General features: G+C 43.1%; 1 protein-coding gene across 5 annotated transcripts in view; it reads right to left on the reverse strand.

Annotated features, from left to right (window-relative positions):
- camsap2b (calmodulin regulated spectrin-associated protein family, member 2b) overlaps positions 1-16796 on the reverse strand; it is a 67243-nt gene extending 50447 nt beyond the window's left edge. For 4 of the 5 annotated variants that reach the window (XM_052464005.1, XM_052464004.1, XM_052464003.1 and 1 more), the window contains exons 1-2: positions 16045-16795; positions 5267-5526 (exon numbers count right to left, since the gene is read on the reverse strand). In XM_052464005.1, coding sequence (XP_052319965.1) covers positions 5267-5526; positions 16045-16183 — 399 coding nt within the window. In that variant the 5' untranslated portion in view covers positions 16184-16795. Of the gene's footprint in view, positions 1-5266; positions 5527-16044 lie in introns of all 5 variants that reach the window. The other variant, XM_052464001.1, reaches the window with a different exon arrangement.
- Positions 16797-18698: the final 1902 nt, after the last annotated feature.

Consider the following 18698-nt stretch of genomic DNA (forward strand, 5'->3'; position numbering starts at 1 on the left):
TCTCCTTCTCTGGAGCACAGATGTAATCCCCTCTCCGATCTACTTCCAACACACTGTCATACTCGACCTGTCCTCTCACCCCCCATATACAGATACAGTATATTATATCCTCTGATGACATTATATTCCCTCTCCTCTCGACCCCTCCCTCCCTCCCTCCTCTACCTGGAGCCTAACCAAGTAGTAGCCCTTACTCCTCAAACCACTCCTCTTTTCCTTTCATCTGACAGACCTCCACAATCCCCCTTCCTCGCCCTCTCTCTTCAAGCACAGTCCTTCCCTCCTTCCTCCCTGGACCCCAGCCAAGAGGCAGCCCCTCTACCCCTCCATTCCTTCACTCCCCCTCTCTATTCATCCCCTGACAGTCTGCCACGCTCCCTCTCTCCACTCCTCCTCCTGCTGTCCTCCTCTTTGACATACTGTCATCCCGCCTTCCGACATGGACCTGTGCCAAGTAGCGGTGCGTGAAAAAAACATTGAGGTCATCATTTCTCCTCATATGCTCCATAAACCCAATACAGAAATTCTCTGGGCGAATGTATCTGCACTAAACTTCACAGACTGCTGAGTCGACACGTACACACTCTCAACTCCTATGGGAAACCCACCTATACTGAAGAGGTTGTGCATTTTGTAACGGACAATGGGGATGTATACGATATACTGTATCTGTGTGTGTCAGTCCCTGCGTGTGTCAGGAAGGATCTAAAGGCTAGTAAATTAACTGGCTGTAGGCTTTGTTGCCGATGAAGGTCATTTCCTGTTTACACCCTCTTTACACATACGGTATAGGCTCCATTTGTCTGCTTAAACATATCGACTAAAGCTGCCTGCTTAATCAGATCACCACACACACACACACACACACACACACACACACACACACACACACACACACACACACACACACACACACACACACACACACACACACACACACACACACACACACACACACACACACACACACACACACACACACACACACACACAGAGAAAGAGAGAGACCCACGCTGTCCTTGGATACCATAGGAATAGGTCAAACTAAGAGTCCCCCCTCCATCTCGCCCCCTCATCACACTTGAGCGACTACTTCAATTGATCAAATCCTCAACATAGTGAACTAGTGACTTTGTGTTGTCCTCTAGACATGTGTGTTAGAGACAGAGGCCGTGTCTACACTTGACACTTACATGCAACTTCTGCTATCAGAATATATAAGATCGCATTGAAAAGACGGGTCTCGACGCACAAAAGTTGCTTTGTGGTCTGATTGTGTTCACATTCGGCTGACCACCACAGAAGGTGGCCAGGTACGCATTGTGTGCAAATTTATCCTCAGTCTTGATGCAATTAAGCTACCAAAAGGTCATACAGTGGGCGAAGTCATCAGTACTCCGCCGACAAGTCTCCGGGAAAACATGTGTTTTGGGACCAAGAGGCACCTTTTTATTAAAACGTTGGAGGAAATTCCAACTAGCCTGTGGGGAACGTGTTTGCTGGCCTCATAAAAGCTAGCCATCTAGCTAATAGTTAGAAAAATAGAGTTATGCTAATCCATTTGCAATCCCTTTCGCTTTGCTTGTTAGCTTGCTGGCTAGCTACATCAGTAGGTTAGCTGGCTAGTTAGCTATAGGGTTGGGCAATATAACGATAGTATAGGATATCGAAGATGATTGACAGCCATCGTTGACTGGCACCACACAGTAAAGAGCTGACTGGGCAGCCCACAGCAAGGCCATGACAAGTGGCCTATTTCTTCGCTATAGCCTGCATAACCTATTTTTAAAAAAATGTTATAAACAGTGGCAATTTTAGAATGTAAATCTTGATGGGGCAAACAAAAAAACATTGTTTTTAGGGCCTAGATAAAACAGCAGTCCCAACACCTTACCACACACTGTTAGGGCCTAGATAAAACAGCAGAGTCCCAACACTTTACCACACACACACTGTTAGGGCCTAGATAAAACAAAACAGCAGAGTCCCAACACCTTACCACACACTGTTAGGGCCTACTTAAAGCAGCGGAGTCCCAACAGCAGTCCCAACACCATACCACTGCCACATAGCTTATATGGCTGACTTGTTTAAACAAATGTGGTTTCTACTGACAATTGAGATGTACAAACTATGGCATAAGGGGACGACGAGCAGATAAGAGGCAATCCATAATTTAGATTAAGCGAGCTAGGACGGACGTAGTCAATATAACTATTTGTTCAGTCCTTTTGAAATGTACAGCAACAGAATTCAGAACATGGGCCGTTCTTACAGTGTTCTCTACCAAGTCAGAACTGTAGGATTAATAAAGGGGGCATATAAGGAGACAATGAAAGCTCTTACAATATTTGATGATAACATTTCTCTAAAACAGGCTATAGACTACATGTGCACCACCAAGTCAGAACAGTAGGCAAAATTAGGAGGGGAAACGGGACCAAATTATTAGGGTGAGCTTATTAGGAGGTGAACAGCTGTATGTTCTGTAATACTGTATTACTGTATATTACTGTAATAGCTGTAATACTGTATGTTGTGTGAACAACACACAACATACAGTATTACTTTCTTAGCTACATCTTACATATATTCCTGGCATATTACATAATTTATGCAACAGCATACAATACATTTTTTGGACTCACCTTGTTGTGCTGTGCTCACTTGAACAGAAAGGTGGCGTGGCAGTCCTTCGTGGGCAAATTTTGTCATCAAAGTCTGGCATTCTCTGGATTTATGGTGCTTTCAAGACAACTGGCAACTTGGAAAAATACAAGGTCGAATCATGATGACGTCAGGGTTCTTCAGGTTGGAGCTCTAGAAAGAGGCCCGAGTTCCCGAGTTGGATGACCGTTCAAAACGTATTTTCCCAGCCGGAGCTAGTTTTTGTTCCCAAGTTCCCAGTTGTCTTGAACCCATTGAAATCAGATTTCCCAGTTCTGAGTTTCCAGTTGTTTTAAGCGCGGCATAAATCATGATGGCTTGACACCATGGCCAATGTTGAATGTTAATCTTTGAAACGCTTTAACCCAGAATTGGGACCACACACTCACTCCAATGAATAGCAGTCTAGTGATTGCTTTGCAATGCTTGCAGTTAGCCACTGATTCCTTCAAAACCACTCATTGTTGAATTTGCGACTTCCAACTTTTTGTGTAATGTTTATGTCCAATGGCCGATGAGCACCGATACATTTTATCTATAATTTCTCTTCATATGACAAGAATTAAAAAGGATTTGCCAGTAGATTGTCGACTTGATTCAGGATGATGACTGCTTGCATGCTAGCTAAGATTTTGAAAGTATGACGTTGACATGATCAGTTCAATGAAAGCTGCTGTAGATATAACGTGATTTAATGTAATTTTATCTGTGGCCAATGACCTTGAGCCATCTTGGATAGGCACTTCTAATGTAACTCTATGGCAGCACCCAAGGGGCTTGCATTTTCGAGCTCTACCCTTAGATTTGGAGGTGACGTAGTGTCCCCATGAGTGACAGAATACTGTGCCAATCACGGCGCAACTAGAGAACATTACCAACCCCTACGCTCTGTCTTTTCCACTGGCTGCCCCACCACCACAGAAAGGACTGAGCTGCAGTAGGCTAAAAGACCTGCATTTTGGAGCTGCCTTATGCAAGAAAGCAAAAAAGAGACAACGTTTGTATGCGACTTAATTAACTAAAATTTTGTCAAATATTTTTGACATTGTTTGCAAACTGATATGTGACGCGTATTAATGACAAATAACATGCAAAACAGGCATCCCCACAAACATTTTTTATTTATTTGTTGCTAGAAAGGTGGGTCTCAAAACATGCTCTGAATGACTGGTCGCGACTGGTTATAAACAATGTAAAGAGAACAATGTAGACAGAGCTAAGATTTTCACCAAAGCAGCGCAAAATATATCACAATGTTTTATGGGTACTTAATCATGATAGGACAACGGTTGACATCTCCCAACCCTAGTTAGCTACAGTAGTTAGCTACTGCCATCAAGTTGTTAAACTATTGATACTTTTTAAAAGATTACTGATTATTGTATGGGATCAATATACAAACGTTTGGAGAAAGATAACTTGAAAAAACATTTTGATTGAGTAAATATATTTATTGGTTTATTTTCTTTTTGATAAGAGACTACAATTAAATACATTTAAGGTTATTTGTTGATGTAATTTTTTTTATAACAATTTGTGTCATTAGATTTTGGGTGGGGTCACAAAAAATGGGTGTAGACACATGATGTATTTGAAATTCCATGATCAGACCTTCATGATCATAATACAAAAACTGCATTAACTGTCAAGTCTAGACACGGCCAGAGAGAGGGAGGGGGGAGAGAAAGACGGGGGAGAGAGAGATACCGAGGAAAAGAGAAAGAATGAAAGACCAAGGGAGTGAGCAAGAAAGTGATGTTGAAGAGATAGAAAGAAAAGAAGAGAGATTGAGAAGGACAGAAATAACTGATGATGAGATATGGAGGGAAGGAGAGCGAGATTAGGGAAGGAAAGAGCCTGTGTGCCACAGCAGATTCCAATTCTCCCAGAAAGAGAGCGACAGAGACAGAGAGAGAGAGAGAACTGCAACGCAGGTTCCCATTTCGTCAGCAGCTATGTTCAGTCTCTGAACTCATGATCCTCAGCCACACAGTATTGGATTAGAATAACTATTTCGTAACTGTTGACGCATTCCCTCTCGGGAAGCTCACGGCATTCCCCTCATATCTAGCTATAATACATTCTTCAACAGACGATCAATTGAAAAGGACTGTAGATTTAAAAGGGCTGACTTTTAAGCCTTTCCTTTACACATCAAAACAACTTTTCAGAAGAAAGGCATTTTTACCTTGTACTGTGTGACATAACAGTACCGTCTGTAAAAAGAGAGAAGGAGAAGGAAGCGCACGTAGAGAGATTAAAATGGGATGAGACCCAACCAAACCCTAATATTACTCTTTACAATCTGTATGTCTGCATGTGTGTGTGTGTGTGTGTGTGTGTGTGTGTGTGTGTGTGTGTGTGTGTGTGTGTGTGTGTGTGTGTGTGTGTGTGTGTGTGTGTGCGTGCGTGCGTGCGTGTGTGTAAGTAAGTGTGTGTGTGTAAGTGTGTTTGTGTGTGTGTATGCGTGCGTGTGTGTGTGTATGTGTGTATGTGTGTATGTGTATGTGTATGTGTGTGTGTGTGTGTGTGTGTGTGTGTGTAAATGTGTATGTGTGTATGTGTGTGTGTGTGTGTCCAGACAGCTCTTCATCCTCACCATGTGTATGGGTGTGCTGGTCAGGTCCCTCTCTGTGACCAGTCGGTCCTGGTCAGTGACGTACAGTCCCTTCTGTGCCAGGGCCTGGATGATGGCGTTGTGTCCCAGCAGAGGTTTGACAGCATCGCTGCGGAGGATGAGGCTCCCCGCCCGGCAGTAGAGTTCTGCTGACAGCAGCAGGCATGCCACCGGGGGCTTCAGGTGCTCCTGACTGTACTGGTCCCTGTAGAAAGGGTCCACCAGCTCCTCCGGGACCGCATCTGTGAAGGGAGAGAAGAGGGGTTAGTGTGGTGATACGATGAACATAGGTTCTCTGAAAGAGGGGGCCGGATTAGTTTGGGATATGATAACTGTCATCTGGGGATGTGTCTGTGGAGGGATCGGGTACAGGTAGAGCTGGGACGATAAACCCCAAATTATCAACACATTATCAACACCATACCAATCACTTATCATAGGCATTATGATAAGTAGCCTATACTAGAGAAATGTCAAGTTTGAAAGAAGTTTGCTAATATGGGTGATTGTTAATGGGACAATTGATTGCTACAACCATCAGACTAGTAGTAGTAGTAGTTTAAAGGACACTTTTTTAAAACTGTGGTGCACATTAACCTTATAAACTTCTCATTCTATTTATTGCTATCGTATCAATTCAGGCAATTTATCTCGATATGGATTTTTGTCCATGTCGCCCAGTTCTAGTTACGGGTTAGTGTGGACATATGATAAACAGAGTTTCTCTGGGAGGACGTGAGGATGGGTGGGCTACATAAGTAACATTATAGTCAGCTCATTTTGGGCTGTCCGTGGAGAGGGGAAACAGGTTACTTTGGTGAAACAATAACTGACATGACTGTACTGGCCCCTGCAGAATGAGTCCACCGTGATGGCAACAGGCGTGCCTGTGCGAGCCCCACTCTCCCATTGCACACATGCTTCTCTCACACACGGATCTTAGACCTTCTCCATTGACGGCGTGCTTAAGAGTGTGTGTGTGTGTGTGTGTGTGTGTGTGTGTGTGTGTGTGTGTGTGTGTGTATACATTAGGCTTGGGCGGTATATCATTTATCTCCAGCAGAGGGCTCTAGCTACGCATCTCATTTGCTCTAGCTAAGTGACTTCTTGCTTACAGCAGAGACAATCAACCTCCTCCTGGATCAAGATTTAGTTTTTTTATTCGATTTATTTTTTACATTTGTAAAGAAATAGCGCCCTTTGTGTGCACTGACGGTAACATATAACGTATACACCGGTATGGTACAGGAATGGTGTGTGTGAGACAGAGAGAGAGAGAGAGGTTATTCTTTGTCTGTTGACTCACATGCTAAATCTGATTTACTTTATCTTTATCTTCAAAATAGCCAGACACACACACGCACGCACGCACACACACACACACACACACACACACACCCACACACACACACACACCAGACTTGTCTGCACTCAGGGGCAAAGAGTACACCACTTTCTGCTCTTCTCTAGTGTGTGCCATCACATGATGTGTCAAGGGGTCCCGAGAGTGTTTTTGAGGCTGAGAAAGGGACGGAAGGGGTTGAAAGTTGGGCTGGGAATTTCCAGGGACCTTACCATGCTATTTTATCACCATACTTGGGTGCCAATACAATATGTATTGCGATTCTCACGATTCTATATGTATTACGATTCGATATTGCAACTTTATTGCGATTTCACGTTCCAAACATATTGCCTTGCTGAGAGACACATTTTCTGCAGAGAACATTTGTTTTGATCAGTCATGATGGAAATAAAAGTGCTGAAAACATTCTCACTATTTAAAGTGAAACAGACAGCATTGTAGCTAAATTAAATAGTATTATCTAATTCATATATATACACCCCCAGGAAGAATATGACTTTTAAAAACATTTTCTGTCAAGCAAGTATTTAGACATTTTCATCAATTCTTAGAATGTTTGGGAATGACGTACACTGTACTAAGGCATTTGTGAAAACTCTATAGCAATACAGACTGGGAAAGCAGCTGTGCGTTTGGACAATTAACTGCATTAAATAAAACCTGAACCATCTGTCTTGTCCAGGACCAGAGTCGATGCAGACCGGTGCACCAAAGCCAGTCAGAGATACAGTAGGCCTTTATTTGCCACACAGGCCTGCCATCATTCACTTTGAACTGGACTGTGTGTTTACAGGCAGTAGGGCCTGCCATCATTCACTTTGAACTGGACTGTGTGTTTACAGGCAGTAGGGCCTGCCATCATTCACTTTGAACTGGACTGTGTGTTTACAGGCAGTAGGGCCTGTCATCATTCACTTTGAACTGGACTGTGTGTTTACAGGCAGTAGGGCCTGCCATCATTCACTTTGAACTGGACTGTGTGTTTACAGGCAGTAGGGCCTGTCATCATTCACTTTGAACTGGACTGTGTGTTTACAGGCAGTAGGGCCTGTCATCATTCACTTTGAACTGGACTGTGTGTTTACAGGCAGTAGGGCCTGTCATCATTCACTTTGAACTGGACTGTGTGTTTACAGGCAGTAGGACCTGTCATCATTCACTTTGAACTGGACTGTGTGTTTACAGGCAGGTAAACCCTCTCAAACTTTTTCAATTAGTTGGCCGTCAAAATTGCACTGATAAACGATGGGGAATTGTAGCCTCCTCGTCCTTCTGCAGCTTGCCTGCCAACAATGCATGCTTGTCCCAACCAAGCACCCAAAGCTAATTGGCTAGCTACTTCCAGACACAAATGAGAGAACACCCCACTCTGACCATTTTACTCGCCCTAGCAGAGCTAGTTAGGCTGTTTACATGTTATCTAGATCGTTTGTGACTAACTATTACTTTCTTTGCCTACGTTAACTGACACCGGTCAGTCATATTCAGTGGGTGTTACGTTAGTAAATTCATCAGTTATTCTGCGCTCTGGCACACTCAGATGAGAGTACTCTGAAATTGGAGTAGATAGCGAGAGTGAATTTGTGTTATCCAGTTAGCCATATGCTAACTGGATAACATTCGTTCAGGTTCTTGCTAGCTAACCAAATGACACCTGCATCTCTAGCTGTGTAAAGTATAGCCACCAAAAAACAATATTAGGGGAAAAAGTCAGTCACTCACCCACTCCAATGACATGAATGACATCCTCCTAGCAGCTAGCTAGCTATCGTTAGGGTCCATGTTTTTAACTTGCTACATAAATAGATGCGCTAGCCTATTAGCTACACTATGACTGACTTGTGATATTTGCCCTTGTATTCACATTTCCAGTCTTAGTTAAATTTGTCAATTTTTTCCAAAATATTGAGCCATTGACACTGAAACAGTGCACCCTGAATGGAGGCAGCAACAGTGTACCAGGCCAGCTGTGATTTACAACCTCATAGCAATGCTTTTTGGACTACCAAGAAATGTATTGGTGAATTATATCAGTCATGCATTGAACCGCATCCATCTACTCTGGCAACAATGCCTTTGTGTACACCATGGAATGTTGAGTCAAATAGAACATATATTTTTAAAACCTCTTATAATGTTGGTTTTGTTGCATCAATTTGGAATTTGATGTTTTACTGATATTATGACTGTCTCTTTCATAACTGCAAAGTAATTAAAACTCTGTCAGTTCCACTTTAAAAAGACGAAGAATGAGCTATACGATGAAAAATACCAGCATTTTGACATAGGTACAGCCAAACTAGCGCTAGCTAACGCTACCTAGCGAGAAAAAAAATAAAATATATATATATATATATATATATGTTATTATATATATATATATATATATATATATGTTATTATATATATATATATATATATATATGTTATTATAATTTTTTGACTAATCGATATAATATTGTCTGTAACTGTATCGATTTCCCACCATCCCTAGTTGAAAGGGTGCGTATGGGGTAATGAGGGTGTTTGTGGTGTGATTGTGTGTGTGCATACCTGGTGTGCGTGATGTCATTTCCCCTCGCCATGGCTGTGAATCACAGGCACAAACAGGGGGAAACAGGAGACAGGGCAGGCATCTTAAACGTGTATTATTACATATTCGTGATCATTTCTGAGTGGTCCCTACAGCGTACCATCGCAAATATGTGATTGAAACAGTAGTAACAGAACATTTGATGTAACAAATGTGTCTAAACAGCATTGTTGTCTGAAAAGCACCTAAACAATTGTTTGTACGGTCTGTACAACTTTATTTCTCAATTTCACCTTTTATTGTTCAGAAAAGAGACACGTGTCAGCTAAGCTAACAACAGCTACATTCTTTATGATGGCAGCCATGTTTGTTTATGTTTGACAAGCGATAACTCCCTAATCCCAGAATTCCATTCACTATAAAACACAAATAAACAAAGTAAAAGATGGCTTTGCCCATTGCCCGAAAAATATGAACTGAGTTTGGCCACTTTTCAGCATTTTACAAATCTTCTATGTACTTGTTACAGTATATACAATAACCGGATCGCTTAACTTAACTAGTAATTGACAGTTTTTGACTAATCACAAAGAAAATAAAATCCTATCACCTCGCAGATCATCACACCAAATACAAGCCTACTGCCTAGCTAAACAGGGTTGCCAGATTTGGAGGAAACTATTTTAGGTGGCCTTGGAAAGGGGGGTTATTTCATTTGTGGGGGATTTCAAGTCCATGGGGGGTAGAAATGGGGGAAGGTATCGTGGGGGGTAATGATGCAGGAAATATTACTGTGATGGGGGGCAAACACAGCGGAAGTTTATAAGCTAAATAAAACCCCTGATACTCGGGCAACACCGAGTAATGATAGTTACAATCAAAATCAGTCGATTGAACCATCCCTTCACTTTGTTTGTTATAACATCTTTGGTCTGACAGACGTTTACGTGACAACCAGAATGCATTGTATGATGTCAACAAACGTGGCGCCACACATAGCTGGCATTTAGCTTAGCTTTAGCTCATCATAATCAGTATAACCTTACAAAATATATTTTACACACATCATTACAATCGAAAACATGCTAATAAAACAGTAAATACATTATGCTCCATACAGTGCATTCAGAGAAAGTATTCAGACCCCTTGACTTTTTCCACATTTTGTTACATTCCAGCCTTATTCTAAAATAGATTAAATCATGTTTTATCCTCATCAATCTGCACACAATATCCCATAATGACTAAGCGAAAACAAGTTGACATTTTTTTGATATTTAAAAAAAAATCTGAGATGCCTTATTTACATAAGTATTTAGACCCTTTGCTATGAGACTCGAAATTGGAGCTCAGGTGCATCCTGTTTCCATTGATCATACTTGAGATGATTTCTACAACTTGATTGAAGTCCACCTGTGGTAAATTCAATTGATTGGACATGATTTGGAAAGGCACACACCTGTCTATATAAGTCCCACAGTTAACAGTGCATGTCAGAGCAAAAACCAAGGTCGAAGGAATTGTCCGTAGAGCTCCGAGACAGGATTGTGTCGAGGCACAGATCTGGGGAAGGGTATCAAAACCTTTCTGCAGCATTGAAGGTCTCTAAGAACACAGTGGACTCCATCATTCTGAAATGGAAGAAGTTTGGAACCACCGAGACTCTTCCTAGAACTGGACGCCCAGCCAAATGAAGCAATATGGTAAGAAGAGCCTTGGTCAGGGAGACAACCAAGAACCTAATGGTCAAACTGACAGAGCTCCAGTGTTCCTCTGTGGAGATGGGAGAACCTTCCAGAAGGACAACTATCTCTACAGCACCACCAATCAGGCCTTTATGGTAGAGTGGCCAGACGGAAGCCACTCCTCAGTAAAACGCACATGACAGCCTGCTTGGAGTTTGCCAAAAGGCACCTAAATTACTCTCAGACCATGAGAAACAAGATTCTCTGGTCTGATGAAACCAAGATTGAAATCTTTGGCCTGAATGCCAAGCATCACATCTGGAGAAAACCTGACACCATCCCTACAGTGAAGCATGGTGGTGGCAGCATCAGGCTGTAGAGATGTTTTTCAGCAGCAGGGACTGAGAGACGAGTCAGGATCGAGGGAAAGGTAAACGGAGAATAGTACAGAGAGATCTTTGATGAAAACCTGCTCCAGAGCACTCAGGACCTCAGACTGGGGCGAAGGCTCACCTTCTAACAGGACAATGACCCTAAGCACACAGCCAAGACAATGCAGGAGTGGCATCGGGAAAAGTCCCTGAATGTCCTTGAGTGACTCAGGCAGAGTCCGGACTTGAACCCGATCTAACATCTCTGGAGAGACCTGAAAATAGCTGTGCAGAAACGCTCCCCCTCCACCTGACAGAGCTTGAGAGGATCTGCAGAGAAGAATGGGAGAGACTCCCCAAATGCAGGTGTGCCAAACCTGTAGCGTCATACCCAGAAGACTTAAGGCTGTAAATGCTGCCAAAGGTGCTTCAACAAAGTACTAAATAAAGGGTCTGAATACTTATGTTAATGTGTTATTATTCATTTATTTTTTTATACATTTGTTTTTAAAAACTAAAAACCTTTTTTTGCTTTGTCATTCTGGTGTATTGTGTGTAGTAGATTGATGGGGATAAAAAAATAAAAAAAATAGAATAAGGCTGTAACTTAACAAAATGTGGAAAAAGTCAAGGGGTCTGAATACTATCCGAATGCACTGTACATACATACTGTGTGCTACAGTAGAAACGATAACACGACATACAGAAACTATAATGATAACGTAATAAGGCACTTACTTTGATAGGAACTCACACGTCCAAAGTTATTATTAGTAAGGAAAACAACATTGAAGGCAATGCGGGTGCCAGCCGAAAAATGTACTGGGGGCAAAAAGATATTTTCTGACTGGGGGATGTGCAAATGCCTGCATACTTGATCTGGGGAAAAGCCTCAAACATAAATTGTCCGCCACAGGGAAATGGGCTTCTTCTTTGTGAATTAATGAGGAGGCAGAGCACACCTCAATTCAAACTGGTGTTAGAAAATAAAACTTGTTAAAAAAATCCTTTGAAATGGACAAGTTGAAACATAGCCTGTAGATAATTAGCAGGCAGCCTTGGTTTGAGGCAGCGTAGGTTAACTCACACTGGGGCGACCGATTAAGGTTAGTCCTTAATCCGTCCAATAGACTTAATTTGGTTTTGCCCGATTGAAAATGTATTCTGCAATGTATTCACAATACCATTTTTTACGATATTATATTGATTCTATGACTCCAAGTATCTATCGTGATAAATCGTGATACATATAGAATAGCACTGCATCTGTATCGTGATCATACTGTACGACTTGGTAAAGCGAGAGTGCTATTAGCCTAGTGAATGGAGAGGTCAGAGAGCTAGGCAGGCAGACACTTCCGAAGATGTGGGCTACTCGGCCTGGATGGTGGACTGGCGAAAAGGAACTGGGATGTACAGTGGACACTGTGGCCTACTTGTAGGAAAGGCAGACGTGTACAATGTATTTTTACAGGAGGTAAAACTAACAAAAAAATGGGGTTAGGGTTATAGTGTATCATTTCCGACATAAGTGAGGACTCTTCATCCTCTATCAGCAGATTACATTTGTTCCAAGCAGGGTTCAGAAGCTAATTTGGAAAGTGTGTTGTTACCCACAGAGACGAAAGTGGGCTATTTCCGACAATGGCGGGTGTTTACCATTCCAACAACCACTTAACAGCCAGTCACTTCAGCAGCTAGTCACAATAACGGTCTGTCCCCACTATAAAGTCCCTATACTGTCCCCACTCCCCACTATAACATCCCCTCATAACCCTGAGAGGGTGGACAAAAGCTCCTATGACCTCACATAGCCTCCTAAAACAGCACCAATGCCAAATACAGTAGTAACACAGTCTACTACACATCTTTATCTGGACGGTACCTTATGCTGTACAATGTTAACAGAGTCTTGCCATGTAAGTGCTGCTAGAAGAAATGGTGCTATAAAGAACCAAACAGGGGGTTCTATGGCTTGGTTCATATGGCCCTCAAAAATGTTCTATAAGACCAACAAAGCACCCTTCTTTTTAACAGTGTGGAGTGCAGATACAACCTTCACAGAGTAAGTGGGCTTTCGTTTTCCACAGGTTCATCAAACGCTGCCGCGTCAAGGAAAACCCATCTCCTTTGTGTCTGCCATCAAACAGGAAATAGACAGGAAGTAGCTGTCGCAGGAAGTCCAAACACGAGACCTGGAATACCGACCGTTACCGTGCCGACCACAGGAGTCGTCCAATCGGAGCACAGCACAGGGAGGGAACATTAAAGAATGTACACCAGTCAGCAACATTACTTGTCTGTTACTATGCAGTTATTACTTTCTTAGAAACCTGTGTAGCCTATATCGGCAGTTGATAATGTCTGATTCAAAACACTGGGTTACTTCGCTGAGAAATAACTAGATATATTTTAGCAGTGGTTTTCAGAGGTAAAATTTTTGTTCAGTTGCTCACTATGCCAATTCATGTTGGACTACTTCTTTTCCAATGCAGTACGAACATCAATTAAGTCAGACCAAAGTATACCAGAAATGTTGTCACTCATATTGATTGTGGCTAATGAATTCACACGTTACTAGACTAATTAACATTAGTGCTCAGAGCCAGTATGTAAAGCTGAAGCATCTTCTGTTGGTCCTTCCATTGGGCCCAGTCTCCAGCCCGGAGGCCCCTGCATTGTGATGTAACTGAGACAAATGCAGCCACTCTAGACTGGGTCTCCACGACGTCAACACACCACAGATGTTACAGAGACAGGAGAGAAGAGTAGGGTCTGAGGAGAGCACCAAATACAACAGCTGCTCACAAAGCGGTTTAGACCCCCCCGACAAACGTTGAACACTGAAGTTAGACCGTGAGATCTTGTTGCAAAGAGAGAGTGAGATGAGAAAGAGATAGCGGGCGAGCGAGAGAGAGCATTGGGACTTAGTCAGGGATCCAGTACCAGACAGGAAAGCAGAAAACACAGATGCCTTTGGTTAAAATGTGTCATAATAGAGGAAAATATCTAGTGAGTGTGTATGTGTCCGTACATGCTCTTATGGTCACGCTTATAGTCCTTTCCTGTGTCTAGGCTATATTTCAGTTGATCTACAGCAGTGATCAGCATGCATTTTGAATGGGAGAGATTGTTTTTGGAATTGTCTGCATTACGTGGGTCAAACTACTGTCAGAACCATAGTAAGTAGACCAAACGTGGCTTTGTGTGTAAACTAAGACTTGGTTGATGAATTGGGCCACTGTTCTCATGGTGCTGGAAGGAAGCAGTAATGTGTGTCACCAGGAGGGACAGGAAAAGAACCCAGTCCTGGTATGCTAATAGCCTGCAGTTCTCTTTGACAGAGTAGTGAGGGGAGGGGAGCAGTGGACAGGGCTTTCCACCATTTTATACACTTGAGAAAAGCGTACATGCTGGAAACTATAGGAGGAGCTACCTCGTCTATGTGCTTAGCATAGTGTCTGTGGCCATTGAACGTGAGAATCCTTGGCTCCCAAGGCTAGCTGCAGCATAACCACCCCTCTCTCTGTCCATTATTACCATACACAGATCGAGCAGATGGTAGTTAAGAGTGTAGCCTCATTAAAAAACTTCCGTAGAGAGCTGGAGTCAGTCAACCTCCAAGCCCAAAGCCAGCTGGAATTACTGACTTCATAGGACTGCTGCTGCCTACTGGCCAAGGCCAAGCCCAAGCCTCCCCCCAACTAGACTGGTAGCAGATTTTAATATAGGCTAAGTGTTGCCTGTCATCCAGAAACGCTACTCTGAATGTTTTCTGTTCACATTCTAATTTCAACCACCCCGTGAAGTAACAGCTGTGTTATTGTCAAGTCACATGGAATGATCCAATAAGGCCTGGGGTATATTTATTTAACAAGGCAAGTCAGTTAAGAACAAATTCGTATTTTCAACGCTGGCCTAGGAACAGTGGGTTAACTGCCTTGTTCTGGGGCTGAACGAAAGATTTGTACCTTGTCGGGTATTTGATCTTGCAACCTTGCGGTTACTAGTCCAACGCTCTAACCACTAGGCTACCTGTATATGGCCAATAAATGTACAACTGCTAAGGGATGTTCTTACGCACGACGCATCACCGAGAGCCTGGATACAGCCCTTAGCCGTGGTATATTGGCCATATACCGCAACCCCCCGAGGTGCCTTACTGCTATTATAAACTGGTTAACAACGTAATTAGAATAGTAAAAAGTTTGTTTGTCATACCCATGGTATACAGTCTGATATACCACGGCGTACAGACAATCAGCATTCAGGGATCAAACCACCCAGATTACAATACTGTTTAGATGTTCCATCAACCTGTATATGGCCATTACTGTGAACATCAGGAACCAGCTGCAGTTACTGATCAATCAAATGCCACAGACATCAATGCAGATGGGAGAATAAGTACATGATCAACAACAGCAACAGCGTCCTCTGCCGTGTTCATAACAGAAAAACCGGAGATATTGGACAAACGTGCAACAGTTAGTCTGTTCATCCCCTGCACTTCTCCTCGGACACAGACCGTCAATTAGAGAGCCCTGGTGGGACTAATACAATGACTAATTAGCATGTTTAATTGTCGCTCGCGGTGAAGATGATGTTTCAACAAGGCTATATTGAGGCCAAATAACACATTCTTAACACAGATAAGACATGCTCTCTTGGCCCATCGGAAATACCGAGGTTAATTATGATAAACCCTCTGAAGATGCGTGCACTGACACAATTTGTCCAAATGTTGCATCACATTTGACACATTTCCACCCCAATATTCAGAAGAAAAAAAGGGCGCCACCTACCTGAGCCGAAGGCTTTGGCCACAAGCCATGTCAAACTACAGTATATTTTGGCCCTTGTGAAATCATAGTGATCAAAAGCCTTGATCGAGGGCACGATAAAGGTCCGCTTCAACCCCTTGGTATCTGCCGCACCGCTCATCTTCACCGCTGGCGCGCTCGGCCTCCTTTACAGAGAGGGAGATGGTCGGTTAGCTCGTGGAATTCTACCGGCGGCAGATGACATCCCGTCCAAAGGAATTCGATGCAGCAAAACTGTTCTTTCCGTTCAAACTTTAAATGCGTTATCAAGCCAAATACCGACTGGACACCGTTATAATTCCCCACACTCAGATATGTTGTGGCTCCTTCCCGTGGTCCTTATACGTTCACCGTTTTTATTTCCAAGTGTCGGATACTCTCAGTACGAGACGAGAATTCCAGCCAGGCAACTGCAGTAGTTTTGGGGATTTTCATCCATTGATTCCCTGACATTATCTTCAGGGTTGCCAAGCATACCGTGGCTATGTTTATCTACGAAACGGGTCGCGCATTTGTCCGAATTCTATTCGCTGGAACAGTTGAATTATGGGGTATAAGTAAACGGAAAAGGTTGTCCTTGTCCAGAATTGTTCTTCATAACTGTTTTTAGTTTTTCCTCTCCCTCGATCACGGCGGCGTCTCCCCTGCGCTTTTCCTGCCGCACTGGCCTCAGAGGCGAGCGCCCCCAGAGCGCCTGCGCGGTCCACCCAGAAGTTCCACAGACACAGTGCTGGATACAGTGCAGGATACACTGTTGGATACAGTGGTGGATACAGTGTATCAAGTATCTTGTGAAATTCCCGCCTGACGTGTTTCCTCTGCACTTGCAATGCCACTAGGTCTACGCTCAGTATGCCCCAACATTTATACTACAACAATTACCTTTGACGTAGTTATGCTGCATTGAATGAAACTTGTTTGCCAGCATGATAACTTTTGGTCGTATAGCCCATGTGATTAGGAGCTTGGATTACTTACAATAACTGTGTGATGACCTAAAGAGGACGTATAGGGTGGTATACTGTATTAATCTAAGTAGGGTGAATCTCAGTGCTGTGCAATTATAATCTCTAATCTTTATTTAACCTTTTGCTACTATACTAATAATTATATGCCATTTAGAAGACACTTTTATCCAAAGCATGCATACGTTTTCTTATCTTGTTAGTCTCATCACGATAACATATATTTTTCAAAACCCTGGGAATAGGACTGGCGATTCTGGTCGGAGATGTGGCAAGCAGAACATGAGAGGTTTGAGGTGTTCTGATCCTGAATCAGTGGTTTGGGTTCAGGGCAGAGAAGGCTTTGGGTGAAGACAGTTAAAACAATAGGCATTTCAGACAGGAAGGGGTTCTTTCTTTAAGACACACTGCCTTTTAAGTTCAACATCTGTCCTATACATATAGTCCATTTTAGTAGATGCTCTGTTCCAGAGTACTGGTCCCTAATTTGCATACTGGTCCCCCATGGGAATCAAACCCACAACCCTGGCTTTGCAAGCACCATGCTCTACCAACTGAGCAAATGAGCAGTAACTGTACATTTGGTCAAAAATGAGTTATTGAAATTAAATACATGCTTTATCATGTGGACAAATATCATTGTGTTATGTTATTATTATATATTGTTTTATTTAACTACATGCAATGACGGCCTACCCCGGCCAACACTGGGTCAATTGTATGCCGCCCTATGGGACTCCCAATCATGGCCGGTTGTGATACAGCCTGGAATCGAAACTGGGTCTGTAGTGACACTGAGATGAGGTGCCTTAGACCACTGCGCCACTCAGTAAATGCAAGAAGTTACAGTGAAACCAAAGAAAAAGGCAGTAACTGCCATCACACGTGTGCCTACCTTGGTTTCACTGAGCTTTGGGCTGCAGTGTCTACGGTTTACCTTGGTTTCACTGAGCTTTGGGCTGCAGTGTCTACGGTTTATCTTGGTTTAACTGAGCTTTGGGCTGCAGTGTCTACGGTTTATCTTGGTTTAACTGAGCTTTGGGCTCCAGTGTCTACGGTTTATCTTGGTTTCACTGAGCTTTGGGCTGCAGTGTCTACGGTTTACCTTGGTTTCACTGAGCGTTCGGCTACAGTGTCTACGGTTTACCTTGGTTTCACTGAGCTTTGGGCTGCAGTGTCTACAGTTTATCTTGGTTTCACTGAGCTTTGGGCTGCAGTGTCTACAGTTTACCTTGGTTTCACTGAGCTTTGGGCTGCAGTGTCTACAGTTTATCTTGGTTTCACTGAGCTTTGGGCTGCAGTGTCTACGGTTTACCTTGGTTTCACCGAGCTTTGGGCTCCAGTGTCTATGGTTTATCTTGGTTTCACTGAGCTTTGGGCTGCAGTGTCTACGGTTTACCTTGGTTTCACTGAGCTTTGGGCTCCAGTGTCTACGGTTTATCTTGGTTTCACTGAGCTTTGGGCTGCAGTGTCTACGGTTTACCTTGGTTTCACTGAGCTTTGGGCTGCAGTGTCTACAGTTTATCTTGGTTTCACTGAGCTTTGGGCTGCAGTGTCTACGGTTTACCTTGGTTTCACTGAGCTTTGGGCTGCAGTGTCTACAGTTTACCTTGGTTTCACTGAGCTTTGGGCTGCAGTGTCTACGGTTTACCTTGGTTTCACTGAGCTTTG

This window comes from Oncorhynchus keta, chromosome 15 (assembly GCF_023373465.1).
Source record: "Oncorhynchus keta strain PuntledgeMale-10-30-2019 chromosome 15, Oket_V2, whole genome shotgun sequence".
Taxonomy (NCBI): domain Eukaryota; kingdom Metazoa; phylum Chordata; class Actinopteri; order Salmoniformes; family Salmonidae; genus Oncorhynchus; species Oncorhynchus keta.